Source organism: Branchiostoma lanceolatum, chromosome 3 (genome assembly GCF_035083965.1).
Source record: "Branchiostoma lanceolatum isolate klBraLanc5 chromosome 3, klBraLanc5.hap2, whole genome shotgun sequence".
NCBI lineage: Eukaryota > Metazoa > Chordata > Leptocardii > Amphioxiformes > Branchiostomatidae > Branchiostoma > Branchiostoma lanceolatum.
Window position 1 is genome coordinate 11600501 of NC_089724.1, and position 11914 is coordinate 11612414.

General features: G+C 42.1%; 1 protein-coding gene across 2 annotated transcripts; it reads left to right on the forward strand.

Annotated features, from left to right (window-relative positions):
* Nucleotides 1-103: 103 nt before the first annotated feature.
* Nucleotides 104-11913, forward strand: LOC136430264 (kinesin-like protein KIF18A). 2 transcript variants are annotated; one of them, XM_066420715.1, is made up of 21 exons: nucleotides 104-235; nucleotides 897-1376; nucleotides 1560-1717; nucleotides 1936-2040; nucleotides 2417-2527; nucleotides 2737-2934; nucleotides 3223-3320; nucleotides 3594-3669; nucleotides 3895-3969; nucleotides 4099-4196; nucleotides 4660-4816; nucleotides 5132-5296; nucleotides 5600-5721; nucleotides 6113-6348; nucleotides 6570-6629; nucleotides 8652-9305; nucleotides 9462-9612; nucleotides 9780-9982; nucleotides 10260-10338; nucleotides 10570-10680; nucleotides 11004-11913. In XM_066420715.1, exons 2-21 carry the CDS (start codon nucleotides 992-994, stop codon nucleotides 11101-11103), a joined length of 3342 nt encoding a protein of 1113 aa, XP_066276812.1. In that variant the 5' UTR covers nucleotides 104-235; nucleotides 897-991; the 3' UTR covers nucleotides 11104-11913. The 2 variants fall into 2 exon arrangements, with proteins under 2 accessions (XP_066276812.1, XP_066276813.1); XM_066420716.1 differs by having other exon boundaries at nucleotides 104-227.
* Nucleotide 11914: the final 1 nt, after the last annotated feature.

Genomic DNA, 11914 nt, shown 5'->3' on the forward strand with positions numbered 1-11914 from the left:
CCCCGGAAATACAATATCACTATACGCATGCGCGTTGTGGAGCGTTGCCATCTGACCAATCAAAGATGATGTAAGTTTGAATTGACCAATGGTGAGGCAGCATCTTAACGCTCGTTTTTTAACTTTGCTCACGACAAGGTTTTTTACAGAATCTCTTATCTGACCCAATTTGGACCTTTTCCTCAGATTCTTGGCACATAATACCGCATTATGCTACCGAGCCAGAGGTACGAAGGTAAGTGGAGTGTGTCCGACAACAGGGTTCGCCGTTAAGTCTGTATTTGGCGTTGAAGGGAAGAACCAAACATACAGCGTCGCGTCGCTTGAGTGCCTAGTACAACGTTACAGCTACTAGTCTGAAGCTTTGTTGGAAGGGCAAGGGGGAAGGTTGCTTGGTTTTCCTTTTACCTCAGTTGCAAAATCATGTAGAACAGAGAACTTAAGCAATAAGTCTAACAGACCATCACTTAAGTCCTGTGCATTTTTTGGAACGCTACTGCCTTTCTTTAGTCTGGAAACCGACCAGTGGGGTTTAAACCAGCTGTTGACATAAACATGTTACTGTTAGGTCATTTGATGACTGAAAGTGCAGATCCTACAACAGACATGACTACTGTATATGATTATTATGTGCACTGGTCTGGCCCCAGAACTTGGGGGGGATGGAAAAGCTTGTTGGGGGAATATTTCTCCATATGTACTCAAACTTGATGATGATGACTCAAACTTACATGTAGTACATGTTTAATTCACATGTGTTTTATTCACATATGGTAAATTAATTTTTCGCAACAAATCATGCATTTGATTATTGCTCTTACGCCAAAAACAGTTACTCAAGCAACTGGATGAAATTTTGAAACAATTTTGATTATTGTTTTTGTTTTGATATACAGTGCCATCTTGAAAGATTCCAGAAGTAGCAAGGATCATTGAAAATCAAGGACAACTTTTCTTGGCAAGCCTTTGATTGAAGCAAACGACAGTAAACATGTCGCAGCCTCCCCGTAAACGGCGAAAGAGCTCGTCAACTCAAGCCACGACAACGCTGAGTGGAGATGACACCCAGAGCAGCAACATGAAAGTCGTGGTGCGTGTTCGGCCACCGAATGCCTCGGAACGGGAAGACCAAAAGTCACGCACGATCGTTCGTGTGATGGACGAACACTTGCTGGTGTTTGATCCAAAAGATGACGACGCGTCACCAAACTATTACCACGGAAAGCGTAAACGACGCAACCTGCTGACGAGGAAGAATAAAGACTTGAAGTTCATTTTCGACCGAGTCTTCAACGACATGGCATCGCAACAGGAAGTGTACGAGAGCACAACAAAAGTCATTGTTGATGGAGTTCTGAATGGTTACAACTGCTCTGGTGAGGGTCCATAATCATTTTGGTCTTTCAGGTTTTAGTATTGTGTTATTTGTGTATAAAGAAATCATCTATTTTTCTTTGTTAAGTTACTTATAAAAAGAACGAAATCCCTTTCCTGAAAAATAGGTAAACTTACACATGTAGGTGGGTTGAATAACTAACTCGTGTGTTGCTGTTCCACAGTGTTTGCGTACGGTGCCACGGGTGCAGGGAAAACCTTCACCATGCTTGGGGCACCTCAGAACCCAGGTGTGATCTTCCTAACCATGATGGACCTGTACCAGCGCATTGACCAGATGCAGACTGAGAAAATCTGTGATGTCGCAGTCTCCTATCTAGAGGTACAAATTTTTTAAAGCTTTCTTGGCAAATTTGTGACATTCGTAATGTATTTGACATGATAAACTTGAAGAAATCATAATACTTTAAAAGTTTGATAACAAATTAAGATGAAGCGATCTCTATCCAAGCAGACACTCTCTGAAAGAAATTCCTTTCTTACTACATGCCAGTGATATTCTTAGAAAGGATCTTGACCTTCAAGATTTTCCATCTTCAGGTGTATAACGAGACAATCCGTGACCTGCTTGTCCCGTCGGGTACACTGGCAGTACGGGAGGACCCACAGAAGGGCGTGGTGGTGAGCGGACTCACTCTGCACAAGGTAAACACAGGAGCTCATCATTTAATTGCTTGTCAGCTGCAGTAGCTCCTTTGTATTAGGACAAGCAACTTGTACAGAATATTTTTTGGTTCATGAAATTGCTCGCCGCTGGTATTGGAAGTTATAAACATTGGTCTGATAAAGATTTTGAAAGATATTGTGAGATCAGCTAGCCGATCCTATTGCCTTCCTTGAGGAAGTCAGATAGTGATCTGATCAAAAAGACTGAGGTGGCCAGGTGCCATTGGATTCTAGATTTTTACAGTCCCTGTCAACACTGGAAATGCACTTGATTTTGTTCTACTTGTATTGTCTGTCTTGCATTGTCTGTCCTGCAAGACTTGCTTCAACCTACTCTTGTATAATTTTTTCCCAGCCACGCAGTGCAGAGGAACTGATCCACATGTTGGAGTATGGGAACCAGAACCGTACACAGCACCCCACGGACGCTAACGCCACATCTTCACGCTCCCATGCTGTGTTCCAGGTACAGACTACTATCTATCTAACAAATGATCACTAGTTTTATAGTACCAAAAATAATTTATAGTATTTGGTGATACATGTACTTATAAACTTGACCAATTTTGAAAACTTTAATCATCGGTTAATACAGATGAAGCAGTGAGCTTTATGCCTGTTTTAACTTACACACCAAGGAAGATATGTTAAATGTAATACTTTTCCCAACCCCAGGTGTTTGTACGGCAGAAGGACCGCACTGCAAACATCAGCTCAGATGTACGGGTGGCTAAAATGTCGCTGATTGACCTGGCAGGATCAGAGAGAGCGACGGTCACCACAAACCGAGGTGCTCGATTCCGAGAGGGGGCCAACATCAACAAGTCTCTCCTGGCACTGGGGAACTGTATCAATGCACTGGCTGATCCACAGGTAGGGGTGGAGTGAAGCAGTGTGTTGTGCTGTAAAAAGGTAGTAGATGTAATGGTACATGTACAAATGTATAAAATGTGGATGTACATGTATGCTGAATTATTTAGACAAGCATGTTGTTTTTGATTGTGTTGTTTCTGTATAAAAGTATAACTGTTACTAAAAGTGTAAGAGTTAGAAAAGGAATCAGTCCCACATACTAAGATTGATCCAAATCTATAAGCGATATTTCCACTGTTTGTGGAGAAGTATTCAGGTTCAGTGATGACTCCCCTGTTTTGTCCCCAGTATAAGGGCCACATCCCCTACAGGAACAGTAAGCTGACCCGTCTGCTGAAGGACTCGCTGGGAGGGAACTGTCGCACCGTCATGATCGCTGCCGTCAGGTGAGAATCACAACAAACTGAGTAAAGTTTTAATTTCGTTTTTTTACATTATTATGACCTACAAGAATCTTCAGATGATTGTACACTTCTTCAACCCCCATAACATGCCAAAGGAAAAGTTTACTGTCTAGGATAACTTCAGTCAAACATTTTGCCAGATGCTATCATAACACTGATTCAAATTCAATGATAGAAATGACCAGAAAAGCACGACCATGGTAAAAGAAAACAGATTGTTCTACGTTCTCACCAATTAAGATGTTGTGTCCTCAGCCCCTCCAGCCTGTCTTATGAAGACACCCACAACACTCTCAAGTATGCCAACAGGGCCAAGAACATCAGATGCACAGTGAGTCCTAGTGACGGTTGTTATTGTCTCTTAGATATTAGACATGATTACAGTAGACTCAAGAGAACAAGTCCATGGGTAAATTCCTTGCCTAACTTACTAGAAGGTGTTTTACTTCAGTGCTCAATTCCTAGGCTACTAGCTAGGGCCAGTACAGACATTTCTACCTCACTTTGTATTGAGGGCTATGATTGGTAGATGCTAACAGAAACGTTATGTTTTCAGCTGAAGAAGAATGTTGTCAGTGTGGATTTCCATGTCAGCCGCTATGCTCAGATCTGTGAGGACCTCAGGAAAGAGGTGGGTTTTTATTTCACTTCTATTACAAAGATTAAATTCATATGCCTGTTCACTTTGTTTCATTTTCCACATTTTTTGTTCGAAAAATTCAGGACTTCATTGTACATTGTACATTGTTCATTTTCCCAGGTGACAGAACTGAAAAGTAAGATCAAGGGTTATGAGGACGGCTCCCAGCTCCCTCCCCCTCCTGCTGTAGATGATGCACAGCAGGCAGAGATCAGCAGGTCAGGATGTGGTGCACTTACTAGTACTCAGTGCTAGTAGTAGTAGATCTGCATTACTTATGTATCCTACTCTCCTGCTGTTCATGTACTCACCCTAGCTAACCACATGATAATGTTGTGTTAAGCTAAGTTGAGCATATAGATTCTCTTTTTCTTTATCTATGTGTGCATGATTTCTCCAGGCCAAAAATGATACATAAATTTGATAGTAAGTGTTACAAATATGAAAATTTGACATACTTTGCCAATGATTGCTGTGACCTCCTAGTCCTAGTCATGTGAAAAGGGAATTGAGTGAAGGGCCCAGGATGTAAACAGCTTTTGTTGAATTGTTATTTCTTTGAGTTTGACAAGGATACTGTATACAGGTCTTACATGTAGGTCTTGTACATTGGTTAGAGTCATGCACCATTGCTACAAAAAAGGTCATTACTATATTCCTCCTAATGGGGTCTGTTGGTAGGTTACAAGGCATCCTTCACAGTGTCTTCAAGGAGCGGCACATCATCAGGAAGGACTTACAGGAGCTGGAGATGTCTCACTGTGAGCTCAAGGTCAAGGTTCATCGTAAGGAACGTGACCAGGACAGGGTGAAGGCCATCAGCAGCGACAACCTCAAGGTGAGAGCTGCAAATGAAAAGGTTATGGACACCAGTTTGATGCATTATTGAGCATATTTTTATACATTTTGGAATTTTCTACTACACGGTATGTGCTCGACAGCAATTTTGCCATTGCGCATGTTCTCTCTCTGAGGTAAACTACGTATACATTTCTATTTAGAATTATGCAGCATGAATTTGTCTCATTTCATCTTTCTGTCGTGTGAGCTGTTGACAAATTAAGTATTTTGTAAAAGTTCTAACGAGTCTTGACACAGGGAGATGTCCTGTGGTTCATACAGTGACCACGAATCTGTGTTGATGTTGATCCAGGCAACTGGTCGGCTGGAGAGAGCAATTGCAGCAGCCAAGACACGGCAGGCAGTGTTTCAAGATCGCCTGGAGACAGCCAAGAAACGTATGAAGGAGAACTGTGAGACTCTGGAGAAGGTGGAGGAGGAGCTGAGGGGAAAAGGGACAGAGGGGGAGCTACCAGAGGTGAGGCCAGGGTGTGTGGATATGTGGGGGACCAGCCTGGGTTACTGATAGTCCCTTGAAATCTTGAAAACAGCCAAGGCCAACAAAAATGTAAAAGAGCGAAGGCTAAAAGAGAATGTAATCTCTCAGGGTTGGATAAAGGTTGAAAGAAGAAATTGTATAAAGGGCCTGCCAGGTATCGCCAGTCAGAGGGACTCATGGGGAGTGGTGTTATTTGAGTCTGAGGAATTGTAGATTGTACTTGTATAGAACAACATTCTGGACTTGTGACCTGTACTGACTGTTGTCCCTCCCTCACGGCAGGCTGTCCAGTCCTTCCTGCACACTCGCCACCTGGAGGTGGAGGTCAAGGACCTCAGGAAGCAGGTCAAACATCTGAAGAAGTTTGCCAAGTCTCAGGAGAAGGACTCACAGGCATCTGAGAAGTAAGGCATCATGTTCCCTACATTACTTTAAATTCAATTCAGCAAATAATTTCGTCAGGTTCGTAAATGACTGGATAATAAGGTTCTATATTCATAACTAAGATATACCCGTTTACAACAACAAAAAGTGTAAGGCTACTAAGCATAACCTGTAACACCTTGTTTCATACATTTTCCCTGTATTTTGGCAGGAAAGCTTGGTTTCATATCTTTATGGGATGTTTTCAAGATGCTATTCAGGACCTCTTGTCCTAGATAAGCTACCCATGAACTTAGCATTCTTATTAGGCTTGACTTTACTTTTGCTTAAAATTGTAATTTTAAGGCTTACAGATTTGTTTGAACAACATTGGTGTCCACTAATGACACATGAGCTGTTCACATTGTTAAGGTTGATCGTGTCCCTGCTGGAGATGGCACGTAGACAGTACTTCCTGCTGAAAGGTGCGGGAATGGCGACATCAGACGTGACGTCCGAGTTCGAGGCGGTGCAGAGGATGGTGGAGGGGGAGAAGGAGGTCATGTGGGCAGACCAGAGCATGCTGGGTAACAGGACGCAGACTGGGCTGGACCTGACGGAGGTGCTGGACCTGTCAGTCATGAGCGTTGTCTCGGCAACACCTCCAAGTAAGGCTACCTATCTTATAATTAACTTATAGTCAACAATGGAATAGATAGAGGCTTGAAACCTGGAATGGTTCCTAATAACCAGTGAGTGTGTTCTACTTCTAGATTTTCATATATTTATCTACATATCTTAAAAACCTACATATTTTTTTTGGGAAAAATGAAACAAGTTTAAGTCAGCTTCTCAGGTATGACACAATTCATTTTTTGTGTGTGTCCAGGTGGAAAGACACCCTGCAGAACACCTGTCCAGCCGCAGCCCAAGAGAGTCCTGCTGACAGGTGGGAAAATCATATACTTAACAAGAGTTCTACGACCTCATACCTTCGCTAAATGATTTTGACCTTTATGACTGACGTATTAGGAGTGTTTTTCATCAATCAAAAATCATACCAGTTGATCCTCCTCACCCAAATAACATAAGTTGTCCAAACCTCCTTGTTATGATTATGAGCTTAACAAAGAAGGTTATGCTAACATTTTTCATCAATAATGCAAATAAGCTCCTTATTAGCATAATTTGATTCAATGGTGTTCACATTCACACAACTTCTAAATGCAACAAGTATGAAATTGCCGTTATTTACTAGTATGGAATGATAGTAGTTTCTCATGAATTATGCAAATTAGGCCTACATTTGCATAATTTCTATCTATTGACATTCCTCTCTTCCTCAGTTACAAATGTCACATATTTGAATAGTCATATCATGGAACACAGCAGGTTTTTAAAATTGCCTCATTAATTATAATCTGATTTGCATAATTATCATCCAATCATACAAAGCATCACATAAGCTATCTACATACCAAAAATCATGACCATCCATCAAGCCCATCTCGAGTTATATCATTTTCTCATTAATTATGTAAATGAGGTTCTCATTTGCATAGCTGATATCTATTAATATTTCTCTCTTCCTCAGTTACATATGTCACATGTTTGCGAGTCCTATCATGGAAATTGATGAATGTATAAACTTTCCTCATTAATTATGCAAATTAGTTACTGATTTGCATAATAAGTATCCAATCATGTACATCATCGCTCAAGGTATGTACATGCAAAAAATCATGACCTTCCATCAAGCCCTTCTTGAGTTATTCCCTTTCAAAGTCTGAAGCAAAACCTACCCCTGCAGTTCCAAAAAAGTTGCTAGGGGGCCCAAACCTATACCACTTACTCTCTGCCCAACGAGCTATCTACCACTCAAAAATCAGTTCCATAGCATGTCCACAACACGAGATATCATAACAGGAAGTTCCGCTGCAGTACCGTAACAAGCCGATAGGGGGCCCAAAATCTAATCATTTTCAGGTTTCATCGAGACCTACCAACATACCAAATACCAAGACAATCCTTCCAAGAATTCTCGACTTATCGTGTTCACTAACAGACACACAGACATGCTCGGTATTCCCATGCTGTGGCACTGCATTAATGACTGTTCTTACTCATATAAGGCCGTGTATATCCAACTTTGGTCAAAATTTGTATGTTTCAGTCTTTTAATTGGTGTAAGGAGATATCTTTGTGGTTTGGTTTCACATGCTCCGAGTGGACTCTTCCAGGCTGGGAGTAGGTCAAAGTTGACGATTGTTTTCGTCTGTCAGCTGTTACGAGAGAACGAGCTGGTCAACTGTCTATTTTCTTTGCATGATTCTAAAGTAGACAGATGTGGCTTTCTGGTGCATAAGAATTTTGGGGGCTTGCAATTAAGGTGAATCCTTTTCTGAGCCCTTGTTTTAGTGCTTTAAAGCATTACTGCCTATATGGGCAAGTCTATCTCTTGTATCTGCCCTACAGCTGGCTGATAGCCAATTTGTCCCTGGCAGTAACTGACGTTTCCTGCCTGCCTCATGACCCCTCATGACCAACTTTGCACCCATTTACCCGTGTCAATATCCCCTGAAACAATACAGCCCACACGTCGCAACCAGAAAGCATAGTATGAGCATACAATCTAACACATTTTTACACTTTTCTCGTTAATTATGCAAAACACTTCGCCCAAAATCTAATCATCTTGATATTTCCCACATACACACCGACACACCAAATACGACAACAAACCATCCAGGCGTTCTCGACTTATTCTGTTCACTAACAGACACACAGACAAGCATCATCGAATAACCTACTCGACGAAACCATTCGTCGCGAAGGTAATTACTATCTACAGTATATATTATTTCATTGTACTGGTGTGCCATTTGAATTATCAATTAAAAGCTGCACATAATTCAACTGGCAATCATAATTTCATTATGCCTTTTTTAACTTCCCTGTTGATCCCTTGCAGATCCCAACCCAACATCCTGTACCCCCAATGGAACCGTTGCTGAGCCATCTCCCTTCAGAGTGGTGGCTACTCCTCTCAGAGTTCCAGTCTCTGATAAAAAGACAGTCCAGAAACCTCCCACCCCACAGAGAGTGGTTGCAGCCAGCCCATGTCCTTCCACTCCCCAGAGGGTAGTGGTACAGTCCACGCCAACAGTGCCCACACCAATGAGAGTGCCAGTGGGTCCGTCCGCCACCACCTCCCAAACCACCCCCGCTGTGAGTAATGGGATTACCCAGGGTACAATTACAAAGGCTCTTCCTGGGAGAGTTGCAGCTTCAACTGTAACTAAGGGAACTGTAACCAAGACAATGTCAGCTCCAGTCAGAGTTCATGGGAAACCTGACAGAAAGCCACAGAGCTCCAGGGCGCTGTTCACAGAACAGGCACAACCCAACAGGACTGAGGAGTATGCAGCCTTACAGCCACACCTTGGTCCCGGTCCCTTGGCAACCAGTTCTATGATGTCAGAAGACTCCCTAAACCTGCCATATGACAAGACAGTGGTACTGAGCTCATCACAGACAGTGTCAAGGCCAGAGGACCTGCCGGTTGTCAAGCAGGATTCTACAAGAGAGGGAAGTACTGATGGAACAATGGGACAGGTGCAGGAAGGTGAGATGGTTTACACTGTTGAAGTCATCTGATATATCGGTAACAGTTTCCAAAAGAGATCAACAGCCACACTTATCCTGATACTGCCAACACATGTCAAGTTTAGACACAAATGTTTCTTGTAATGACTTGCACCAATGCTTTCTTCCTTTCCAGGCCAACCTTTAACCTATGTCCAGGCAATCAGCACTAATACCCCTAACAACCAGTCGACAGCCAAGAAGGCAAGGCTGGACCAGTCCTATGTCATTGGGGGCGATCCTTCCACACCAGCCATGGCCATGGAGACTGAGGAAACTAATGCAGGGTGAGTGGAAATCATGTGGTAGTAGCTTTGAAATTGCTTGACAAGTGCAGTTGGTTTTTAGATATTCCTGGATTTGAAGAAAGTTATTCCACAATCTGAATGAAGCCTTGACGCATTTGAGTTCTGTTAATGGTGTTTACATGTATCATACTTCATTTTTGTAACAGAGGAGGGGTGAGAAGAATGACCTTCACTAAAGATGACCTCAGACCTGAAGGTCAGGAGAACACAGCGTCCTGCAGTACATTCCCCACCCCGGGACACTCCACGGCAGGGAAACGCAGGTCGCTCGGGGACGTCAATGCACCTGTTGCCGGGCAACACGTGGAACAGCTGCGGAAGGTTGGACTGCCCTCCATGATGGACAAAGGTAGGTTAATGGCTTCTACCTGGCAGTTGGTAATGAAGGAAAAATTTTTCCTCAGACATGATGATTTCTTTTGCTCAGACATGCAGAGTTAGAAATTTGGGTTGTCATAATGGTGGATTGTTGTGGCCAATAAAACATTTCCATAGCTGGTCTTTGAACATGCACCTGTTTGGTCAATCATGACAACAAAACTTGTCTGTAGTAATGTCAGTGTCTAAAATGCCCAGCTGTAAGAATGTTCAGTTGATGGTTGAATTATTTGCTCCTACCATTCCAGGTGTGTTTCCTGCACCCAATAAGCCATCCTACATGTCCATGACAGCATCAGCAGCCATCAAGAGGAGGAAGCACAGGAGGTATTGCATTGTTGTTGTGTGTTCATCAAAGTCACAGACACAGGCCGGTTGTATGCATGAGTCTTTCTTATGTTTTCATCTCTCATAATGTAGCTACTTTCAGAAATAGACTTAATGAGACAGAGCTATTTGGAATCCATTCGGTAGCTTTAAGTATAGGCCCTTATGATATTTTATATCCATCCTTGAACTAACTTCTTGTTTTGCTCCCTGCACCCTATCAACTACCAGGTCTGTTTCGTCCCGTGAAAACTTCACCTCCAAGGAGAGACAGAGTCCTGTTGCCAAGGAGACAACAAAACCTGCAGGCACAAAGAGGAAATTTGGCTTCCGCAGATCACTGTGAGTTCAGAACTGTTGGTGTTGGTGTGTCATTTCATGTTGGGCAAGGAGAGATGAAGTCAAGTTGTCAGGGAGTTAGAAATAGAGGTAATGACTCAACATTAAATACATGTTCACTGCAAGCCAGTAGTTTGCTGGATATAAACTACTGACTGTGACAGAGACATCAGCAGAGATTGAAGCATTCTATGACTTTAAAGCTTGGTTCAGTTGATTGGTTGAAGCTCTTTAGTGGTGGCTGCTGAAGTTGGGCTTGCTATTCATGTAGGGTTCAAGTTCTTTTAATCATGTGTCTTGAATGAGTTTGTTATTTTTGCCCTCAGTGCTCACGCAAGAAGCAAGTCTGCAGGCAACCTCCTCCGTTGGCAAGGTAACCATGCATCATCCAGCCGCCTGCCAATCAGAACACCAACCAAACTGTGACATCTTCCCACTGCTGAATAAAAGGCTTCCTCTGCATGGGCAGAGTTAACTTCCAACAAGAACTGGGCTGAACTTTGTAAAAAAAACTGTACATACTTCTTGTTTTTGAGTTCACATTTAGAAATCATGTCATATAAAAACTATGTTGTCATTAAGTAGTCCCTAAAAGATATGATAATTTGGAGTCTTTACTGTAGCAGTTCTGAAGAAAAATCTTGATGCTTTTATTTTCACTTAACTATGCAAAATCAAGTGATTACTTACAATATCTTGTTTCCAAGTGTGTAAATATCAAGGACTATTTCATATCATTGAGATATCTCTGACAGTGAATTTTTAACAAACCTATCAGAACAGGACATTTGTCAACAGCTCACCCTTACATCTGTAAAGATCCTATGATTCAAACAGATATACTAGATCCACTGAATCAAGTGAAAAGTTTGAAAGCAGTGATTTGCAGTTACCCCTCTTGTATATATGATTGTGCATCAGCTGACAGGAACACTTTCATTGCATGTGTTCCTTTGTGCTTCAGTGGGCTTTGTGTAACCCGAGTATCAAGTCAAGTTGTAAATATGATTATTTCAGCAAGCTTGCTTCATTCCATCCTTAGTTATTGTACAAAGAAATGGCTACATGTCTTATTTTCATCTCACCAATAGTTTAGAATTCAAAGGCAGCTGTAAAGATGATGAAAACTGAATGGCACTAAATACTTTGTTGAAATTGCAGATTCTATGTGTGTTCAACATGCCATGGCATGGGCCGCCCATGGTGCTTTTAGAAATAAAGTTTTACACCAATACAT